This window comes from Pichia kudriavzevii, chromosome 2 (assembly GCF_003054445.1).
Source record: "Pichia kudriavzevii chromosome 2, complete sequence".
Lineage (NCBI taxonomy): Eukaryota > Fungi > Ascomycota > Pichiomycetes > Pichiales > Pichiaceae > Pichia > Pichia kudriavzevii.
The window spans coordinates 1,744,286-1,767,043 of record NC_042507.1 but is presented as its reverse complement, the minus strand read 5'-3'; the positions used below and the strand labels follow the sequence as shown (position 1 = coordinate 1,767,043).

The following is a 22,758-nucleotide window of genomic DNA, read 5'->3' as shown; positions in this document are numbered from 1 at the left end:
TATAATACTTTTATGCATGTCTCACTATTTGGGTAGTGTCCCCTCTAGGTTTTTTTTATCTTAGGGGGAAGGCTAAAAAAAACTTCTTAGGTATTAGAGGTGACGCCACTCTCAGAATAGACAGTGAGGTGTAGCAAGGATAACCTGTCCAATGGTGATTGTAGCCCATCTTTCCTTGCTGATGATCATCTTTGACACAGCCCAACTAGACAATAGGGAACGGAAAGAAGGAAGAAAAAATGCCGGGCTATGTAAAAAAAAGAACAATCAAATAAGGTACAAACTGTTAGCGCCGTTCCGCAGATAGAAACATTCCCACTAGCTCGTATTTATGGTTGTTTCTGCTTCTTTTCTTCTTTTTAAACTCCATGAGGTTTTCTTTTTTTCCAAGTTGTCTCTGCAGTTGTTCCCCCCATACCTTTCACTTTAAATCGTTTGAATCGAAGCCAGCATCTAGTTACGATCAAGATAAATTTATTACAAAATGGCCGATCACCAAACAGGTTCATCAACGTCGGCCTTTGTGTCATCGCTTATATTTAACTTGATTATCTTTGCAATATTTATTGCAGTTTTCATCTTTTTAAAAAACAGAAAATACGATGTTTACAGCCCACGATCAATCAATCGCCTATTGCCTGATCATTTGAAGGCCCCACCACTTTCAAACTCGGCATTTGGGTGGCTACCAGACCTTCTCTCCAAACCCTCTAGTTTTATCATTCAGCAAGCAGGCATTGATGGCTATTTTTTTCTTAGATACATGTGGTTGTGGGCGAAAATCGGCTTTATTTCCGGGTTGATTATTTGGCCTATTTTGTTTTCTGTTAATGCTACAGGTGGAGGCCACAAAACCGGATTCGATATAATTTCCTACTCTAACAATATCCATAAATGGAGAGTTTTTGCCAACTTGTTTTGTTCCTGGTTCTTCTTTGGATTTGTTGTTTACACGATTTATTCGGAGTTGGTCTATTACACTGGATTCAGACACAACCTCGAATGTACACCTTTCTACAAGAGTTTGCCAAGCAGCAAGGTGTTGTTGATTGATAATGTCCCTGAAGAAATCCTCAACGATAGTTCATTACGCCAGCTTTTTCCAGCAGTGAAAAGGATTGCAATCACCCGTAACACCAAGGAAGCTAGTGAGATTTACGAAAAGAGAACTAAACTAGTCGGCAAACTTGAAGGAGCATTCGTTAAAGTTATGAGTAAATGTGTCAAAATCAAATACAAGTTGGATAAAAAAGCAGCAAAAGGGAAGGATGTTGAATACCCAACACCGTCATATAAAGTTGAAAGTTATATCAAGGAAAAAAAACTACCAACTTATAGATACAAGCCAATTATTGGTGAGAAGAAACACGTTTTCAATGAAGGTATTGAAGAACTAAAGGAGTTCAACGATTCACTGGATGCTTACCAAGAAAAAGTTCTCTCTGGTTTGAACGAGCTGGAAAAAGTCGGTAGTGTTTTCTTAGAGTTTCCAACTTCTTTAGAATTGCAAAGGGCATACCAAGCTATCGATAGCTCTGATAAATTTAAAAGATCCAGAAAATTTCAGAGTTTCTTCCCCAAAGAGGTTATCTGGAACAATGTAGGAACAGGCTTTACCGTTAGAAAGTCAAAGAAAACAGGTGCTGTGACATTTTTGACTGCTATGATTATATTCTGGGCAATACCTGTTGCAGTTGTTGGTTGTATCTCAAACATTAATTACTTGACAGAGAAGGTCCCATTCTTGAGGTTCATCAATAATATGCCTTCCGTTTTGATGGGTATAATCACCGGTATCTTACCATCTGTTTTATTATCTATTTTGATGTCCTTGGTTCCTCCTATTATCAAATGGATGGGTAAAATTGGTGGTTGCATGACTGAACAGCAATTGGATCAGTGGACTCAACAATGGTACTTTGCCTTTCAGGTGATCCAAGTCTTTCTTGTTACTACTTGCACCTCTGCAGCTTCATCAGTTGTTACTTCGATTATTGACAATCCATCTAGTGCAATGCAACTATTGGCTAACAACTTACCACCGGCTTCCAACTTCTATATCTCATATTTGCTACTCCAAGGTTTGTCAGTTTCTTCTGGTATTCTAGCTCAAGTTGTGGGGCTAGTTCTATCTTACGTGATTGGTCGGATACTTGACACCACTCCAAGACAAAAATGGAACCGGGAGGTATCGTTATCGGCACCTTCTTGGGGAACTATGTATGCTACATTCGGGTTATTCACCGTGATCATGCTATGTTACGCAATCATTGCACCTATTATCATTGCATTTACATCCATTGCATTCATTTTGATTGTGATTGCTCAGATGTATACTTTCATTTATGTCTCTGGCCATGCTACCGACAATAGAGGTAGAAACTATCCACTGGCATTGTTTGAAACCTTTGTTGGTATATACTTGGGTGAGTTATCGCTTGTTGCACTTTTCGTAATGCAAAAGAATTGGGCATGTGTGGTGTTGGAGGCAGTCTGGGTGGCATTGACAGTTGCTGCACATCTATACTTCAGGTACTTGTTCGAACCCGTTTTGGACACGGTTCCAATTGGTGCAATTGAAGGGTACTACCCTGTAGAAGATATGGGTAGAAAGCAAGTCAAAGAGGTTGGAGAGAAATTTTTTGTTGAAGACACGCTCAATGTGGATCCATTTCCAGAAGCAGAGCCGAATACTATTCCAGTTGATAAAATGGATGACTCAAGCACCGATTCTTATAACGGCGCCAAGGCTAGTCTTCGGGGAGCCACATTGGAAAATAAAGGTACCAATTCAAGTCTCCAGGATGAAAGCACCATGATAGCGGATGTGCCTCCATATAATACCAAGAGATATGACAACAAGAAAACCAGTGAACCTCTACCTGAACAAGATGCCGCCAATGTGAAGAACACAATCGAGGAGTATCTAGATGGAGGGTATCAGCATGGTTGGAGGGATACTATCAACAAGTTCATCCATCCTAAACGGTATGTCTCTTATTCAAATTTTGAAAATGACATGCCTGCGTTTTGGAGCATGCCTATTTCAAAAGTGCTTGTTGACGATGTTGTATATGAACCACCCGAGATTAGAGACAGGAAAAGAGCTGGTTTATGGATTGCCAAGGATGAGTTAGGCCTCAGCGAGAATTTGATTGATTTATGTGCCCAGAACGGAGTTTTATGCACCAACGCCGATGCTATCATGAGCGAAAAGGGTAAAGTTGAGCTTGCCGAAGATTCATATCCGCCAGATTACGAGCCAACAATTCTGTACTAGGTTATATTTGTGTCTTGCCTTTTCATTATATCCTCTTTCACCCCCTTTTGTTTTTTTTGTGACAATTTTCCACTTGAGCTTTCTTACTACGACCTTTCTTTAATATTTAACTTGCTTTTCATGTACTCTATCTTGTTTTTTTGTATTTCTTTGTTCACTCAGTGTATTTGATTACCAGAAATAGCAACTAATTGTTTCCTTCTATTCATGCGCGCACGTGTTTTGGCGCGACCCAACGATTTTCTCATCGTTTCCATCAAAGCGAAACTTGTCAGGGCCAGTCGAGGTTGTTATTAAAGTGACGCTGATGCATTCAAGTGAATTGACTTTGATTCTAGTGGCTGTTCCTTTTGTTTTATCACTTACACATACACACTACCCAAGTTTACAATGACCTACACTACCAGACAAGTTGGTGCAGCAAACACCTTGGACTACAAGGTTTACCTTGAGAAGGATGGCAAGCCAATCTCTCCATTCCATGACATTCCATTATACGCAGATGAATCAAAGAAGATCTTGAACATGGTTGTTGAGGTTCCAAGATGGACTAATGCTAAGTTGGAAATCACCAAGGAAGAGCCTTTGAACCCAATTATCCAAGATACCAAGAAGGGCAAGCTAAGATTTGTCAGAAACTGTTTCCCACACAAGGGTTACATCCACAACTATGGTGCTTTCCCACAAACCTGGGAAGATCCAAATGTCGTCAACCCAGAAACCAATGCAGCTGGTGACAACGATCCTTTAGATGTCTGTGAAATTGGTGAAACTGTCGCATACCCAGGTGAAGTTAAGCAAGTTAAGGTTTTGGGTGTTATGGCTCTGCTGGATGAAGGTGAAACTGACTGGAAGATCATTGCAATTGACGTCAATGATCCATTAGCATCCAAGTTAGAAGACATTGAAGATGTTGAAAAGCACTTACCAGGTCTTTTAAGAGCAACCAACGAATGGTTCAGAATTTACAAGATTCCAGATGGTAAGCCAGAAAATGTTTTCGCATTTAATGGTGAATGTAAGAACAGAAAGTATGCAGAAGAAGTCATTGCTGAATGTAACGAATCTTGGAAGAAATTGATTGCAGGTAACGTTGCAGATAGCAAGGGCGTTGTTTTAACCAACACTACCTTAACTGGAACTTCCTCTTACGAACCATCCATTCAAGTTCCTGCAGCAAACCCATTGCCACCTGCACCAATTGATAAGTCTGTTGACAAGTGGTTCTACATTTCTGGTTCTGCTTAAACTATGGGAAACTGAGGTCCCGTTGTTACATGGGTATGCTCTGATTTTGTATTTCTATAAGAATCATTCAATTTTTTTATATTTTTAAGTTAATCTACTTACTTACATGTGTTTTTGGCATTAACCACAAATGCTTTCACTTTACCCAAATCTTTCACGCCCTCAGTCTCTACTCCGCCACTGACATCAACGCCACAACACCCACTGACATTCAACGCTTGGTCCACGTTTTCCGGTGTTAACCCACCTGCTAAAATGTATCTCCCTTTCATCTTGTCCCCAAACGAACTTGCATCATCCCAGTCAATCAATTTCCCCTCTCCGCCCACTTCGGAATCTAATAATGGAATGATGAACTTATGGGTCATTAGTGCATTCTCTATTCCAGGTTTATTAAGAACGAACCTTGAAATAACGGGGATATCAAGTTGGCTAGAATAATCATCCACGTTTTCAGAACCATGTAACTGTACAAAATCCAAATTAAGCTCTTTGCTAGCTTTAATAACGTCTTCTAAAGGTTGATTACGGAAAACACCAACAAGGAAAGGCCCATTTTCAGTGACTTGATTTACTGATATTTCGAACCACTCTGGCCCTACCTCATCAATATTCCTCATATAATTTAGTAAATCTCTTGAATCCACAAATCTGGACCCGTTTGAGATCCTCTTTGCTCGACATAGCTTGGATATTTCGATGGCTTGTTGAGGATCAACCGTTCTAGCACGGTTTGGAACCAAAATGACACCTAGCAGGTTTGCACCGTTTTCAATAGCAGTATATGCAGCATCAGCTGTTTTTAGGCCACAGACTTTGATAATCTTTGCCATCTACGTGATTAGTGGGCTTCTTCGAGTAAACTTATGAGGAAATATGTAGCCCAACTCTTCATCCGAATGTTCTACCAAATTCATGTTGAAAGGATTTTTTTTTCTGTAACTTCCGCATTGTTTTCATCATCACCGATACATAAACCTTCCAGCTTTCTCCTATATCCTAGCCAGCATATCCAGCCATACTAGATCACTTAATCCAGCTTAACAATGGAAATTCCTCCTCCAATTCCTCCTCGGGATTATGCAAGCAAAAACTCTCCCATTCCGCTTCCACCCAGAGATTATCTACAGAAGGCCGACAATGTACCTGAACAACCACCACGGAGCCACCCTGGCGCTCAACAGAAGAGTATTCAAGTCCAAACACAAGGCTACTCATCAAGTGATGGTTTGGCAAATATATTTGATTATCCTATATCTACAGACCCTCCTTTATCGAGCTTCCAAACATCAAACCAACATCCCGTAAAGCTACCTCAATTTTACGATGTTCCCGGACCTTTACAAACTAATAACTTTTATGGTAACTTTTTGGTTGATGATCAAAACTTACCCGTTTGGACACACCCCTATAGCATATGGAAATCAACAGATGATCAGTTTAAAGGGTTAGGGATCTCCCATACATCTGCTTCTCAAAGAGTTTTTGGTGATGATCCCGATACAGGCAATCTTAAATATTTTTTCAACCCCGTCGGGATATGCTCAATGATGTTAAGTGCAAATGAATTTGAGCCCCAAAATTTCAACTTTAAGGTTGGTGACCTATCAAGGTTCTCCATTGGCTTGAAATTCTTGACTGGCACGGGGGAGATGCACGTCAATGCTGTTCAAGGAATGGGTATGATTACTGCCGTTTACAATGGCTCCATTACCCCCCGGGTTGCCTCTAAGGTTGGTATACAACCAATTCAACAATTGGGAACTACCTCTAATGGATTACAGAAGTACAAGTTTGTATTATTTGACAATACAAGTTGGATAGTATATACCAACTCAATATTAAAACAAGTGTCACAAAATTCTGTTGTCAGCTCTCCAACTAATGGCCAGCAAGTGATCGTTCAAATCGCAAAACTCTCTGACGATAACTCCATCCAATATTATGATAAAGTAGCTGGCTCTTGGGTTACTGGATGCATCCTCGAAGCATCCGTGATTTCAAACAATAGATGCCAGTACACGTTTGATTACTCTATATCGGGTAGTTCAGCTTCTAATAAGATTCTACAATGGTTTTTACCCCATCATATTGATTCAATAGATCCGAAAATGCAGGATGATAAAGCGGGGGATATCTCTCTAGACTCTACTTGTAAGGGTCCTATGGAAGGTTTCATCATTTCACAATTTACCATGGTTGAATCCTTACCGCCAGAGAGCTTAATGTTCGAACCATGGTCAGATAAAAGCGGGGTACATGGCTATTCAAAATACTCATTGGATATTATAAACAAAGTTGCTGAGGAAGAGATTTCTTTATTTGATGTGGTAAATGAGTCGAATACCGATTCAATGTATGCAACAGGTAAGGTTTTTGATAAAGGTGCATTCCTTCTTTATGTTGTGGCGTTTGTGTTGAAAAACCAAAACTTAACAAAAATAATGCTGGACAAAATGAAAACAGCTTTTGATAAGTTTATAAATAACAGGCAATTGGCACCATTGTGTTATGATAATCAATGGAAGGGAATTGTTTCAACATCTGGACTGCAAGAAGGAAACTTTTATTGTGATTATGGTAACTGCTTCTATAATGATCATCATTTTCATTATGGTTATCACGTCCATGCTGCCGCAATAGTTGCATTGGTTGATCATAGTTTTGGTGATGGTTCGTGGATCAATGGATCGAAAGACTGGGTCGAAAATCTCATTAGAGACTTTTGTAACCCGTCTCCGAAAGACAAGTATTTTCCACAATTCAGATCGTTTGATTTTTTCAATGGACATAGTTTTGCGAATGGTTTGTTTGCTCACGGCGATGGTAAAGACGAAGAAAGTAGCAGTGAAGATTTTCATGCCTATTACGGAATTAGACTATGGAGTGCTATTACAGGAAATAAATCACTAGAAGCGGTTTCCTCTCTGATATTGGCAATTGAGAAAAGAGCGATTGGTATGTACATGTATTATAAAGATGACAATAAAATCATGCCTCCTCGTTTTATTAAGAATAGGGTTTCTGGGATTTTGTTTGAGAACAAAATTGATCATGCTACATATTTTGGAATGGAGAAAGAGTATATTCATGGTATCCATATGATCCCTCTTACTCCAATGAGCAACTATATTAGAGACTCAAGATTTGTGAAGGAAGAATGGGAAGGATTGCAACTAGCGAAACTCGCAGATGCAATTGATAGCGGATGGAAAGGTCTTTTGATGCTAAATTGTGCAATGTATGACCCTAAAAGGTCGTGGGAGTTTTTCAGTAGTGAAAAATTTCAAAGTAGATGGCTAGATAATGGTATGTCAAGAACCTGGGCTCTTGCCTACGCAGCTGGTATGGGTGGCTGCTGATTCTTCAGATTTCAAGTCATGGCTGAGCCTCGAAACGTCTATTCCGTTCCCAAACTTGAAAATGTATAAGCGATTTTAAATTTTTGATTTATAGTAAGCATCATTTTCCTTTGCCCTTGTAAACTTGTTGGAGCTTACAAATTTCATGGAAAGCAGACTGGGCTACCTTTATACAATCAATTGATACATACGGACAAAAACACATTAGAACATTGAGATTATACTAACTGGTAAAACTGATACCTTATTTTTCCGTGAAATTCTTAATTTTGAAAAGGAGAAGAAAAAAAGTTGGTAAAATTTTTGAATATACCTAATTGGAAACTATGAGTTCTCCTGTTCCTGAGTTCAACTTTGCTAGACCTAATCCCAAGAGGCCTTTAAATTTGGGCAACAGCCCGACTACTGATTTGAATGTGTCTTCCAGATTTGTAGATGTTAGAGCGACACACTCTCCTCAAGTCAGAAAAGAGTTAGAAAGATTACAGATGTACGGATTAGACATTTCCAATGATGATGATGAGGCTTTGAAAGCTCTAAGTGATCCTAATTCGCCGTTTTTTGGTACAAACAAAGTTAGAAAGCTGAAAAATAAAGCTTTATTGCCATATAAAACAGAAACTATCAGAGATCAATACAAATATCTTAGTTTCATTATAGCCCATATTTATATTGCTGTCAAAAGTTTGGATCTAAAAGGTAATTTAACCATTAGCGTGGAGGATTTTGAAGCTGCGAAAAGTGCTGTACTCAATAACGAAGGTTGGGACGATTTTATAAATTCCACCTTTACTTTTGATGGTCAGAAGTATGAAACATTGCATACCAATGAAAGTGAAACGATAGAGGATGATGAAAATGAAGAAGATAGTGACTATTATGATTCTTCCGAAGATGAGGATGAAGATGCGGCAAATTCGACTCCCATTCTCAAAGTTGAGCCCGAATCAGCTTCAATTATTTCACTAAAATATTGGACCAAAGAGTTGAAGAATCTGCTCAAAATGGGATTGATTTTGCCTTTGGATATCACTAAGAAGCTAGTCAAGCTTTTTTATGCAGTCACTTTATCCAGAGGTCAGTCCATTGATCTTTCTTTTTATATTGAAACCATCACCCTCCTCACCAGAGAGAAAAAACTGCTAAAATCAAATGGTCTTATTTTAGATTGGAGACTTGTATACGAAGAATTTGCTACTACTTTAGGTAATCCAACCACATTTGGACCAAGTATGAAAGATACTCGGTTCAAAAAGCTAGTTTCCCTTGCTTTATCAGTGAAGTACTATTTTGATGACGATTGTGTACCGCTGATTATGGAAAATATAATGGAAAGATTGTCCAATCAAACCGTGTCTTCCTCGTTGATTCACCTTTTGATCATGCTTCCAATGAACTTTAAAATTCCTTCAACCAATATAGATGGTTCTGTCTATTATGATAAGAGGGATATCCGTTATTATCTTCCCATTTTCTTTGACCTATGGGTTAATCATAAGTCTGATAAAGAGATCAACTGTCTAGTTTCATTGGTTATGAATATTGCAGTAGAAAGTCTTAAGAAGGGAGCAGACGACAATTCTATACTCTACCGTGGCAATTATGGTATTTTTACTAAGCATCAATTCAAGTTTATTATGAATCAGCTATTTCTCTCTTCACAGATTCGCCATAATGATAATAAAATGATCAAGTATTGCAAAACTATTTCTCAAATCATCATTAGTTCATTAAGTGCACAGTTTGCCTTTGAAGATGAGGGAATTCTAGATTATCTGAAAACTTTTGTAGACTCTGTTTACACCATGATTCATCCTTCAAACATTGGTCCTTGGTCATCAATTTTAGCCGAGGTTGTCAAGAAACTGGCGAATAGTCTACATCTGCGTGTCCAAGGAGAAAAGAAAGACCGAGACTTGGTCCCCTTATACCACCCCAATTATACTGGGTTGCCGGATTCAATGAAATTGAATGATTCGATAATTGAGTCTATCGTCAAAATGTTATTACCGCTTATCCATTTAGGATCACAGTCCAAGTCCTCAACGCAAAGAAGGCAATACAACCAGGCTTTGCAAGTTTTATGTTTTATGAAACCTCAGTTAGTTCTTGACAATTTGTTATTGGACTGGTATTCTTCATTTGAAACGGTCAATTCCACTCATAGAATCCCTATTGTAATCAACCAATTGAATCAATTAGCAAGAATAATTGTTGAAATACCGGTATATAGGGTCCATATTGCCAGATTTTTATCTTTACTAATTCCGGCTATCGATTCGAACGATCCTGAAAAAACAATCATTACAACCGATTTTATTACGACAGTTGCTACAATTATTCCATTTGCTGATTTAACAGAAGGAGCTGGAGATGGTGGTGTAACCTCGATTGATTTTACATCCCAACATATTGCGTATTTGGAGGCCAAGTTTTACGAGTCATCGCCGGCTAGCCGTCAATTCGGTGAGCAGAGTATCCCAGATAAATTTGAGTACGATCCTGATTATGAGCTTGTAGCATTAAAGTCGGCAACCTCCTCATTCAAAGAATTTATAACTCAATTTGCAGTTAGTTGTTTTAAGTTTTTGGAAATGGCACCTGCTATAGAATCAACTCAGACAATAGAGTCCCAAGCATGTGCTCTAATCTCTTATTGTTTTGAAGCACTCGTTGACTCTACAAGTGATGAACTTTATAAATGTCTTGCTGATTCTTTCTTTGAATATGTGACTAATAATGTCAAGCACGAAGTCGCATTAGTTTACTGCAATATTGCAGAATGCATTATCAGACGTGATCCGACACATCAATTCAAGCAGTACATGGACTTTTTCATGCCCCATATATTTGACGAAATTGAGCATGGTGCAGGTGTCTCTAGGTCGCAAGATATTCTAAGTAAAGATCAACGATTAATATGGTATATGAGAATATTATCAGGTGCTATATCAGGTGCTGGTGTTGAAATAGTTTCATATTTACCACAAATTGAGAAGTTCATCCTCTCAAATACATATAAACTGAAAGGGACTGCTGGTATTTGCGCCGCAATGATTGGAAACTGTGCGTTGTCAACCATATCATACCTGAGACCTTTGGAAAGACGCTTGGTTTCTCCTACATGGCTAGAAGAACACGGTGGTAAGTACTCGGAGGAGTGTTGGGGCGGATTTCAATTTAGTGAAAAAAGGTTTGAGATGAAATACCTAGATTACAAGTGGTACATACCATCCCAGAACGAAGTCGATATGATCAGTCGTACTTTTGAGAATATAGCTTCCCCATCCATAAGTGCTGTCAATAAGCTCTCTAAAAGGATTGGGGATAATGACAAGTTGTCATTAGATGAGTTGGATCAATTGGGCTTTCATGTTGAACTTCTTGAAGGGCTTCTAAAAGGTGTATGTTGCTTATTTGATCAGTCCTACAAGGAACCAATTGAAAACAAAAATTTAGGGAAACTCAAATCATCATTAGGTCCAACGCAGCTATCCTCATCCCCCTCTTTAGTCAACCTAGCAAAATCAGACTCATCTTCATCAATCCCCGATGAAATCAAAATGCAGAAAGGCCATTTGAGTATTCAGCCATCTATTGATAAAATATCTTCGACTTCAAATAGTAGTACTGAAAGCAGTGAAAAGAAAGCTTCAGACGATGAGGAAATGCAAGATATCAATCCTATAAACAGAGAGATAGAAGAAAAAATCACGAAAGCTGATTCCTCCTCTAATCTATCAATTTTGAGCGATGAAATAGAATTAGAAATACCAACACGTGCAGCGACCCCTGGAATAAATGATTCGATTGATGCAGTTGATGCATCCTTAACGAAAAGGTCAGATATTTTATACACATATGGGCCGTATTTTCCAAAAGATTCCTTTTCTAAGGGAATGGATCCTTCATATCACAGGCTACACAATACAAGAGATGAAATTGGCAAGTCTTTACACAACTCTATGAGAACATTACTTAAAAAGGATGGATTTATTGATTTGATAAGCAAAGTTATTCAATGCACTAGCACTTGGCTAAACGATTGCGGTTATTATAGCAGCGACAATGAGCTTTACACTGATAATTTACATTTTATCTCAATATTGGAATTCCCAGGAGTCTTTGCGCCATACACTAGGTCCGTCCTAGGAGCGAGATTGGCGGTATATCACTGCAGTAGAATTAATATTTCTTGTTGTACTAGGTTACCATCTAAACTAGACAAGGCATTAATAAAAGATTTGGTGTCACTCGCTGCATCTCCATATGGAATCACCGCTGCACATGCTACCTCTGCTTTAAGTATTTCATTAAACAGGGTTATGAACTGCACAAGCTTGATTTTTAGTATTTTTGATGAGTGGGAAGAGGCAATTATGAACAAAGATAAGGAAGTGCTATTAAGTATCATGATAATGTTCGACAAAAAGAAGCTACGTGGTTTGGTTGAAAAAAGTGCAACTATGTTACCGAGATATGAAGAGCTGTTGTTCAGATCCGCCGAGTTGAATGAGGAAGAAATTACAGTTATGAGTATGCGCTTATTCAAGTCCATCAAAAAGTACATCAGAATACCAGCAGAAGCGTGTATTATTGAGGAACAACTAATAGAATGCATTCGACCACCTGACCTTGATGTTAGTCTCAAGATTTCCTCTTTGAAGCTAGCAAAGGCTAAAAAGAAAGCTCAGTTAAAACAGGTATTATCTAGATTGGTGAATAAATCTATCCAGCGCTTAAGCAAAAAACTGAGCTGGAAATTCATGTTACTTGTTTTGGAATTAATCACAAGTGTTCAATCTCATATTGAGGTCCCCTTGGAAGAGAATGTCTTAGAGGCCATGGTTAAATTTGTTGATGGATCACACCCAGAAATTTCCAAGAAAGGAATGTTTTGGATTGCGTCGATCATGGATACTGTGGAATCTAGAGCCTTCAATAACTATGATATCAAGAACATGCTATCTACGAGACCATTTGACCCCACAATTGTTTCCTTGAAGTCGATGATTTCCGAGAGCAACGCTATAAACTTCTTCAAAGAAATCCAAAATACAGAGGATCCCAAATTTTACATAGATAATAAATTGTGGATTCCCATGTCACCATGGCATAAGGACATTAATGTGGTACGAAAATTTGATCGCAAAGACTACAATTTGAACATCTCCGATAAACTATCAGTTCAAAAATTTGCTGAATGCATTTCTAAGGATTGGCTATTGATACTATTGAAGAATCACATTGACGAATCAGAATCCACTACTGCGTTTTTCCCCGGAATAGTCTACTTTTTCACCTCTATTGCCACCTTAATTATCTTTGGTTATGTAAAGAACCTTTCACTATCAGATCTTTTTGAAATTACAGACGAAATTTATAAAGGTGAGGAAAGGCCAACTCATGTTGCAGTCAGTGAGGTTTTTTGTGGAATACTTTTTGCGTGTAAGCATGATAGTCAAAGTATGAGTATTGCTGATATTGAAATTTCTAAGCGTATTGAACGTATCTTTGACCAGGATTTAACACAATCAACATATAAAATGTGGTCTATTTTTTCATGGTGGCTATCCAGCCATTTTGATGTCAGAAGGACACCTAATATTTTGAATCTCATTTGCGATTTTGAAGTAAACAGTGACAGGAAAAAGTCACCTTTTGGATTACTATGTCGTATCACCTTCTTGAGAAGCTATTTAGGATCTACTATGAACAGGTTCCACAAATTTGACGAAGTGACACATAGGATGTTTTCAATTTTGGGCCATCCGTACGATACCATATCATCTGAAGTTAGTTCTGTTTTGTTTGATATTTTGTTTTATAGGTCAACTGCGACATTCGAAACATTTGATGAGTATATGGATGCTGTTCATATGGACAAAACCGGTATGGGGCTTGTGAGAACCCAGAGAAATGAGCTATTCCATTCTCATCTTCAAAAGTATTTCAAGACAACATTGATGCTAGCAGCGGAGAATGAAGGAAAGACCCCACAAGAAGTTGTAAGCTCAGACTTTATGTTTCATGTGAAGGGTTTGAACAGTTTATTGGTGAAAATTTTAAAAACTTCGATAAATATCGAGCTTGTTGACTATATTGTTCCTTACATACTACCTTTGACTTTGCAACTCGACAAGGTGAAAGATGCATGTAACCTCGCAGACATCAGTATTGATACTTTGTTTCTGATCCTTGGAAGTATAAGATACAAGGAAGAGGATCATGATCAGATAATAAAGTTGATCGAAACAAACATGGGATGGAAATCACCAAAATTGACACAGTATAAACATATTTTAGCCTTTTTTGGGGTTTATGGCACCGTTCGTTTCCTAGAAAGAAGCGTGGACCAAAGGAAAAAGCTGATGGAGATCACTGTCGATATGCTGCTCAGCCCTCATCTCTACCTTAGAGAACAATACTCTCAGAACTTGAAACTTTTCATCCACTTGTTTTTAGATTCCGAGAGGGAACAGGTCATCAAGCATTATATCAAAAAATTCAAAAAAATCATCAAGAAAAACAAACTCTCTAAGGAAATCAAGTTAACATATGAACAGACCAATCAAGTTCATGGCGCAACTCTTGGACTATGCGCACTAGTTGAGGCTTACCCATATACTACACCACCACCAAAATGGTTACCTGAAATTCTAAGTATTTTAGAAGTAAAATGCGCCAGCTATGGCGGCATTATTGGTAGAACAGTGAAGAATACCTTAGCACAATTCAAGAAAACGAGACAGGACACTTGGCACATTGACTCCAAATTTTTCACAGAAGAACAGCTCGAAGATTTAGAAGGGGTTTTGTATAAATCTTATTACATTTAAGGCTTTAACATATAATTTAACTGTACATTTCTATAGAAATTTTTCAAATGGTTCTTCTCACAACAATTAGTCGGACTTATAGTAAACCTAGAATGAAAGTTTTTCCAGAGTCTTCGAAAGCTTAGCGGCACCATCGCTGGAAGAGGTAGAAGATTCGCCGATGACTACCCGAGGTCTATTGGCATCAAGACCTTCAATCAGGATGCATGCTTTACATATTTTGTTCATGGACAAATATCCACATCGTTCACATGTATTGCCGTCCTTGTTCAAAGATACGGAGCCGTCTGGTCTGATTTCCAATTCTTGTTTCTCCTCACTATTCAACTGATGCCTTTGCTTCTGCAGGTTCTTGTATTTCGGTGTCTGATTCCTCACCTTCTTTGGTTTAAGTTTGAAATGTTCGCCCGAGTGAATGATATCGATGATACAAGAAGGCCTCACCGATTCTAGATTTTTCAAAAGGACTCTAGCAGTACCACGGAAGGCCTCAGGTGCATATGTACATTCTGTGCTAAAATAGTCTAGCTTTTTGTAATGAGCGTACAACACTATTTCCTTCTGGTATGTGTATTTAAACGGTTTTGAACGTTTAACCGGGGACCCACTAGAGTTTGTGGTGACGTTAACCGAGCTTTCAATTCTAGCTGTATCACCTCTAAGAAGATTCATCAAAACTGTTTCAGCCATATCGTCGGCATTGTGACCGGTGACAACATGATGAATACCTAATTTCAATGCTCCCCTGTCCAAAGCTTGTCTTCGTAAGACACCACAATATGTACAACTTGATTTTACCCCCGTGCAAGCGACAATTTCATCCATAGTCCAGTTGTATAGATCTCTATAAGAGACGATTTCCAAGGGCATTTGATATTGTTGTTGATTTCTTTTAACTGTTGCAAGACTGTCATCACGGTACCCCACGATACCCTCATCGACACTCAATAGTACTAAATTCAGACCATAATCGTACCTTTCGTTCAATGTTTTCATGACAGACGCCAAAACAGTAGAATCCTTACCACCAGAAGCACCAATTGCAACGGTTTCCCCTCTATAAAACAAATTTTCCTTCTGAATAGTCAAATGGATTTCAGTCTCAAAAACATGATAGAAGCATTCTTTACATAGCTTCTGCAAATTTTTCGGTCTTTTCATAACGGCCTTCCTGCAATGACATAACTGACAAAGCTGTGTGATCTTGACTTCTTTCTTTTTAAACGTTTCCATTATTTATTAACTATTTCGACTTGTTGCTACTTGCTTGTTGTTTAGTCAATTTTTTTGGATGTCTGATCGAAAAAAAAAAAAAAGAACCAAAAAATTACCCAAACGAATCTAATTTTCATGATCAAATTTTAACTATTTCCTGATTAGATATAAAATAACTGCAAATGCTTAAATTCCCAATTGGGCAATCGATGTTTTTTTGCATTTTTTCTCATTTTCATTATACGTGTCACCAATAAACCTAGAAATCTGATAGAAGTTGCAGAAAGGAGGATTCTTGAAAATATGTCCACTTTTTCTTCTCTTTTTCAATTTCATTTGCTCACAAACACGTCTACAGAGGATATTAGAGACCATTGAACGGCTATGAAGTTTTATTCTGCCTTTTCTCTTCTTTCATTAGCAGTTTCTGCGTTAGCAAACCATGTCATCATTGCAGATGAATCTAACTTTGATGACATTGTTCTAAATTCAGACAAGACGTCTTTTGTCAAATTTTATGCAGATTGGTGCTCTCATTGTAAGAAGATGGTACCTGAATGGGAAAGGCTGTCGGACTCGTACGCCGATGACGAAAACATCCAAATTGTCGAAATTGATGCGGATAAATCTAAAAGCATCCGTAAGAGGTATAACATTGCATCTTACCCTACATTGAAACTCTTCCGTGCCGACGCGTTATCAGATCCAATTGACTATGAAGGTCAAAGAGAATTTGAATATTTCTCTAATTTCTTACTTAACCAAGTTGGTGCAAAGGGTAAGAAAGTTGGTCCTCCTTCAAAAGTTGTCCAATTACATGATGGTAATATCGAGAAGTTAATTGAAAACAAAGAAAGGTACGCATTGATTTTGTTCACTAAGGAGAAGGATTGTGATGAATGCATCGGACTCAGGAAGGCGTTTGATGATGTATCCCATGCTTTCCATAAGGATTTAGAGAAGATCATCATCGGTGAAGTGAAAAAGAACGGCGATGAACCAACAGACTGGACTAGGGAAGTCTACGGCATTACTGAGTATCCAGCCATTGTATTTGTTGAAAAAGGCGACATCAACAAGTATGAAGTTTATACAGGAGAAGATTCAGCTTCCGCTTTGGTCAAGTTTGTTAACAAAAGTGTTGGTACCAAGAGAGCCATCAATGGGTTATTGGATACACAAGCAGGTATCATTCCAGAGATGCAAGAAGCGTTGAAAGAATTCATTGGTTCGAATATTGTTGACAGGAGGGAATACGTGTCCACCTTTATTGATGAACTAAGAAAAGTTGATGATTCAGTTTTCAAAAATGAAGTGAAATACTATGCAATGATTGTCAATCAATTTATTGCTGGAAACAAGGAATTTGTGGACTCCGAACTGGCAAAATACAACGAACAACTTCAGAACAAAGTCTTAGATAACGCACAAAAGGACCTGGTCAATATGAAGGTGAATTTGCTGAACCAAATTAAGGAATTTGTCACTCCAGATACTTACAGAGATGCTAAGGATATTATGGAACAAAGGGAAAAAGCAAAGGGTGAAATTTCTAAAGATGAATTATAGATATTTTAATTGAATATGTAACTTAAATAGGCTTTATTTTATTATCAGACAATGTAAAGGTATAAACTGGTAGTACTCACCATTTGATTTCTTGGAAATGGGCACACGCTCTGACATGTTCTGCATTGACTTTATGCCCAAGGACGGTCTCTTCAATCATGAACTTCACGTTCAATGGGGTGCACCTTGCAAACCAAACAAATTCTCCGTGTTTATTATAAATCAAGACATTTGCGGCAAACTTATGGCCTCCGACGTGGTTGACAAAGAGAACCTTCACTCCATCTGGCCGGTCGTCTCCGGGATCTCTATATAAATCTATGTCCCTCAATTGAGAATCAAACTCCTTTTTCATGATTGGTGCAGTTATTCCACACCGCTTGTCTCTTGTTCTATGTGAGCATAGAAGAACATAAGATCCGTTTGAGCATTTGGAAACATTTACACCGTTCATGTTTTTCAACTTCTCTTCCAATACAACTGCCTCGGCTCCCTTGTTATTCTCGTCACTGACGATGGTTTTAATGATGTCAAAAATCTCTTCAATATTATCTTTCGTTATACCATTGATCGACACAAACCAAGGTAGCAGCAAAACTTTTAGTTTGTTCAGGCTTAAAGAGTCTGGATCGGAGAAGTCCAATGCATCATTTGTGACGTTGGATTTCACGTTGATTCCACATGTTTCCGCTAATTTACCGCTTTCTCTGTTGACGAGGTTTAAAATAGTTCCTTTTTCCTCAAACGCATCGTGCTCCCAGTCTGTTTTACCCGTGGAAACAAGAATATGTAAATCCACAGGCTTGGCCGATTCATAAAGTGGGGCTGATGCATCGGCTCCCTTTAAAGTGAAACATGATTCTTTAAAAGAGGTGTGGCACTCTGAAGGATCGCAGCTGAATTGGGATTCGGAAACAGGAAGGACAGAGCTTATCTTTTCTGCGGGATCATCACCCAAAACCTTGGATTTCAGTATCTTGATATAGTTCATTCTTACGGTTACCTTGTGGCAAAGGGTAGTAGCTAATGGTGTAACATTCAGTTCTAAAGAGGACGATACCAGGGCTTTTAAAATAAATATTCGGTGATACAAGGAGAAAAAGAAAAATCTTATTTCCGCCCGCACACATGCCCGGATTTGGGGAATTCGCCGAATCCCAACCCGGAAATAAGCCATATGGGTAAAAAGAAAAACCAGGCTGCCAATGATAGGCGTTGTTTGATTGAGTGAAGTTTAGGGGGAAAAAGCTGTGTACTTTGATCTTTGAAGAAGGCAATTCAGAGAACGTGGGCCTGGTTGGGGGATTTACTTTGGGAAGAATCCATAGTAGTGCTGGTGACAGCCCATAAATAGATGATAGAAGTTGGGAAGCGTGGACAGTAGACAAATATACAAAAGTCGATCTATTTGGTAACGGTGAAATTAGTTATAGTTTTTGAGTCAAGCCAAGACAACCGGATGTTAAGATTTGTCAGGTGTGAGTTTAACACCCGAGTGTATTGACCGTAAGTGTGACCCAACAATTTTGTAAGAGTGTATCTTCGTCGATGTAGCAATTCTCGATATTTTGTCTACAGCCATTGTAAGGACATGCGGAACAATGGTGATGTTTCTCCCGACATCAAGCGTTATTTCATTCCAAGTCGGGAGAAGTGGATATAAAACACGGATAGAAAGAAAATCAGCAAGGCAAATAACCGGGTAAAGCAATTAACCTGGAAAGGAGGACAGTGTAGTGTGTGATGGGAAGGGTGAGAGAAGAGTGAAAAGTGAGAGAAGAGTGAAAAGTGAGAGAAGAGTGAAGGGTTGGTTAATTTCCCTTGCAGTTGAAGTTGCAGTTGCACAGGTGCTCGATGGATGGCTTTCTCCGAAAGAATGGCAGAACAACTAGCGGCACTTCTAGGGAGGGAAAGAGGGTGTACAATGTGCTTGGTACCATTTGGCGATACTAGATCCATCTTTAGAGAGGTATCAATTTACAAGGGTTCTAAGAGTAAAAAGGATCCATTCAGAGGTAAAGAAGATATCCATCAAAAGAGAATTTTCCTGTAAAGGACGTGAAACTCATTTGGAATGAGTCAGACTCTCCTTGCAGGTTTTCTTCTTTAGAGTGGGTTCGCAGATCTTCAGACAGAAATGGTTCAATGTGGTATATACCTATGCCCTATGAATATTGATTGTGACAGTGCCATTGTAGTTGGGCGAGAGATAACCCACAACGGTCTACAAGGCAGCAGCACCAACATCTTTACAAGTTGTTGCACAGATCCGTTTTGGCAATAAAGTCGATCCTTCTCTAGGGGGTTCGCCAGCTACAAAAAAGCAGTCCGAATCTCTTTAGGAGAGGCAACACTCTGTCCCTCCATCGAGAGAGAAGGGCGCTAGAGATAGAGATAGACATGGAGCTGACAAGGATACACAATCCCCTAGAACTACAGAGAGGCAGGATAGTGGTGTGGGCGAGTGGTTTAAACGGTCTGCAACAACAAGTGACTGCTCCTTCCATGGCACTCTCATTGTCTTATCCTTATAAACGGTTTGTCTCTGGTGCAGTTGTATACTATTCTGAGACTGTCAAATATCTTGCCATCTATACAATAGGTATCTATTTGAGGCCAACAGCGGTTTCACTGGCGTCTCTGCACCGCTGTTCTTGGAGTGTAACTTTGTTTGAGGTATCAAGCACCCGCCTCCATAATGGCCAAGACCGCACGGTTCCGTGTGTGTCTTTATGCATATACAGATCTACAACAACACCATGTAGCTACAGAGTACTTGCACACGCCGTTCCTTCAACAATTCCCTCACAGTGTTTCTGGTGTGTCTTGTCTGTGTTACTGGTGTGTTCCTTTTCATGGCAATCAAGTCCAAGCAACCATCGCCACGACTCACATACCTGAACACGTTACTATACAATCCCAGCTCCAGTTTACCCTTTTGCTGTTTTCCCTTGTCTCTTTTGCTGTTTTCCCTTGTCTCTTTTGCTGTTTTCCCTTGTCCCTTTTGCTGTTTTCCCTTCTCCCTTTCTCGTATTAATTGTCAACCAGCCACCGCTGAAATTGTCAACAGAAAAATTCCCTCGCCCGTTTTCTTCTCGCTGAGCCACTGAGTTTTACTTCTTTAATAATGGAACCCTTTTTGGCGCACCCCGAAAGAGGCAATGGCCTTGCCCAATCGGGTAAACCTAGTGGGTCTTGGCAGAGTATTTGAAATTGAGAAACCCGCTATTTTTAGTAGACGAGCCGATTTCCACCGATTTATTTCCCTCCCCCAACCGGATTTGTGAAATGACGACATTGAATTTTGGCCATAAAGGGAATGAAAAAAAAAAAAGAAAGAATCAAAGGAGGTCATTTTCCCGTTATGGAGGAATCTCAATTGGTGTATATATAGAAATGGTTCAATGTATATATATATTTATATATATAAATGGATGTATATCTATATAAGGGTGTATCCCCCCTCCTTTTCTTGGTTCTTGCTAAGTTTTCAATTGGTTCTTATACACACCTACTTTTGTCTGTCTTGCACCACAGTTGGACAGGACATACATAGACACAGACACATACACACGGTTTGGAACACACGAACAAAGATTACGATGAAACTACAACACGCAGCCCTCATGGTGGCTGGTGCCCTTGCAAGCTCTGCTACGGCCATTGAAGTGGAGCTCGGGAACGAGGAGTCTGTTTGTAATGCTGCAACGGACCTCGTGGACGGGATTATGGATTATTATTTGGGGACCCGGTATGCGGGGACTGTTGGAATGTTTCAGCAGCCCTATTACTGGTGGGAGGCCGGATTAGTTTTCGGAGGGATGATTGACACGTGGAAATTCTGCAACAACGATACCTATGTCGGCATCATCCAGGAGGCCATTGTTCACCAGAAGGGTCCGGACAATGACTTCTTCAATGTGGAGAATCAAACGGATGTTGAGGCAAACGATGATCAGGTGTTTTGGGGGTTCACTGTTATGGAAGCAGCTGAGAGAGGGTTCCCCATGTACTCCAATGATGAAAATGATGTTAACTATGCGCAGTTGGCCATGAATGTCTATAACAACATGGCTCCTCGATGGGACGACCAGAATTGTGGAGGTGGTCTCAGATGGCAGATACTCGATACCATGAATGGTTGGGATTACAAGTCCATGATTTCCACTGGCGGTGTGTTTGCACTAGGGGCAAGGTTGGCAAGGTACACGGGTGATGATTCCCTAAAGAGGTCTTCCAAGAGAATTTTGCAGTGGATGAAACAGTCCAAATTTGTCGTTCAAAATGAGGGTAACGATTTCTACAATGTCAATGACGGTGCAGAAATTGTCCATGGTGCATGTCCCGTGGTGAATGGGGCCCTTTGGTCATACAATTATGCCCTGATGTTGATGGGATCTGCGTATCTTTACAATGCCACTGGAGAACAATTCTGGGATAATGAGTTGGGATTGTTTCTTGGTGGGTTGGAACACTACATGGTCAACACAACGGGCGGCAACACCCTCTACGAATACCAATGTGAGAAATGGCAGAGATGCAACAACGACCAGCGTGCATTTAGGGCAGTGGTTGCTAGAACGTTGGGTGAGATCTACCAGTTGGCACCGCAGTACAGCGAGCGGGTTCTTGCCCTAATTGATTCCTCTGCTGCGGGGGCAGCTGCATCGTGTTCTGGTGGGTCCGATGGTAAGACCTGTGGCATCAATTGGGGGATCAATGGCTGGGACGGTCTCTATGGGTTAGGTGAGCAGATTTCAGCTCTTGAAATTATTCAAAACTCATTGATTCCTCAAGTGCCACCTCCATGTGAGGAAGATACTTGCGGTGAGAAGCTTGCCTCGGATGTAAGTATTGTTGTTGTTCCAACACCAACGATTTTCAGGACATTCACCACTACAAATACCGTCCACAAAACCGCTACTCTTATTCATTCGAGCGTTGAAAACGTCTTCTACACGGGCACCACTTCCTCTGCATGAGGGTTTCACTTATACCCTGCTTGAATTTTCATTTCTCTCGTACTTCTCCTTATTAATCCTTGATAATCATCAACAACAGAATTTATTGAAAAAAAGCAAGATAAAAAAAAAGAAAAAAAAAATTTAGGGAATTAAAAATCATGAAACACTTATAAACAACGTTACTTTGAAAAGAAAGAGAAGAAGTACTGACATTTTTTTTTCTTCCTTTTTCTATCCTTTACAAAAAAACAAGTTAATGAATTGCATGACAAAAGTCTATA

At 39.3% G+C, this 22,758-nt stretch overlaps 10 protein-coding genes across 10 annotated transcripts; 7 read left to right on the top strand and 3 right to left on the bottom strand.

The window, feature by feature from the left end:
* Positions 1–484: 484 nt before the first annotated feature.
* On the top strand, positions 485–3,280 carry C5L36_0B08270 (uncharacterized protein; the record flags this gene model as incomplete). Its single annotated transcript, XM_029465199.1, has 1 exon — positions 485–3,280. One exon carries the CDS (start codon positions 485–487, stop codon positions 3,278–3,280), a length of 2,796 nt encoding a protein of 931 aa, XP_029321058.1.
* A 390-nt stretch (positions 3,281–3,670) lies between these two features.
* Positions 3,671–4,528, top strand: C5L36_0B08260 (uncharacterized protein; the record flags this gene model as incomplete). Its single annotated transcript, XM_029465198.1, has 1 exon — positions 3,671–4,528. The coding sequence occupies one exon, from the start codon at positions 3,671–3,673 to the stop codon at positions 4,526–4,528; it is 858 nt and encodes a 285-aa protein (XP_029321057.1).
* A 98-nt stretch (positions 4,529–4,626) lies between these two features.
* On the bottom strand, positions 4,627–5,361 carry C5L36_0B08250 (uncharacterized protein; the record flags this gene model as incomplete). The annotated part of the gene is made up of 1 exon (XM_029465197.1): positions 4,627–5,361. One exon carries the CDS (start codon positions 5,359–5,361, stop codon positions 4,627–4,629), a length of 735 nt encoding a protein of 244 aa, XP_029321056.1.
* Positions 5,362–5,574: 213 nt separating this feature from the next.
* Positions 5,575–7,890, top strand: C5L36_0B08240 (uncharacterized protein; the record flags this gene model as incomplete). The annotated part of the gene is made up of 1 exon (XM_029465196.1): positions 5,575–7,890. One exon carries the CDS (start codon positions 5,575–5,577, stop codon positions 7,888–7,890), a length of 2,316 nt encoding a protein of 771 aa, XP_029321055.1.
* A 326-nt stretch (positions 7,891–8,216) lies between these two features.
* On the top strand, positions 8,217–14,729 carry C5L36_0B08230 (uncharacterized protein; the record flags this gene model as incomplete). Its single annotated transcript, XM_029465195.1, has 1 exon — positions 8,217–14,729. One exon carries the CDS (start codon positions 8,217–8,219, stop codon positions 14,727–14,729), a length of 6,513 nt encoding a protein of 2,170 aa, XP_029321054.1.
* Positions 14,730–14,816: 87 nt separating this feature from the next.
* C5L36_0B08220 (uncharacterized protein) lies at positions 14,817–15,962 on the bottom strand (the record flags this gene model as incomplete). The annotated part of the gene is made up of 1 exon (XM_029465194.1): positions 14,817–15,962. The coding sequence occupies one exon, from the start codon at positions 15,960–15,962 to the stop codon at positions 14,817–14,819; it is 1,146 nt and encodes a 381-aa protein (XP_029321053.1).
* A 366-nt stretch (positions 15,963–16,328) lies between these two features.
* C5L36_0B08210 (uncharacterized protein) lies at positions 16,329–17,513 on the top strand (the record flags this gene model as incomplete). Its single annotated transcript, XM_029465193.1, has 1 exon — positions 16,329–17,513. One exon carries the CDS (start codon positions 16,329–16,331, stop codon positions 17,511–17,513), a length of 1,185 nt encoding a protein of 394 aa, XP_029321052.1.
* A 76-nt stretch (positions 17,514–17,589) lies between these two features.
* Positions 17,590–18,690, bottom strand: C5L36_0B08200 (uncharacterized protein; the record flags this gene model as incomplete). The annotated part of the gene is made up of 1 exon (XM_029465192.1): positions 17,590–18,690. One exon carries the CDS (start codon positions 18,688–18,690, stop codon positions 17,590–17,592), a length of 1,101 nt encoding a protein of 366 aa, XP_029321051.1.
* Positions 18,691–19,913: 1,223 nt separating this feature from the next.
* C5L36_0B08190 (uncharacterized protein) lies at positions 19,914–20,414 on the top strand (the record flags this gene model as incomplete). The annotated part of the gene is made up of 1 exon (XM_029465191.1): positions 19,914–20,414. The coding sequence occupies one exon, from the start codon at positions 19,914–19,916 to the stop codon at positions 20,412–20,414; it is 501 nt and encodes a 166-aa protein (XP_029321050.1).
* Positions 20,415–20,917: 503 nt separating this feature from the next.
* C5L36_0B08180 (uncharacterized protein) lies at positions 20,918–22,495 on the top strand (the record flags this gene model as incomplete). Its single annotated transcript, XM_029465190.1, has 1 exon — positions 20,918–22,495. One exon carries the CDS (start codon positions 20,918–20,920, stop codon positions 22,493–22,495), a length of 1,578 nt encoding a protein of 525 aa, XP_029321049.1.
* Between the last annotated feature and the right edge of the window lie 263 nt (positions 22,496–22,758).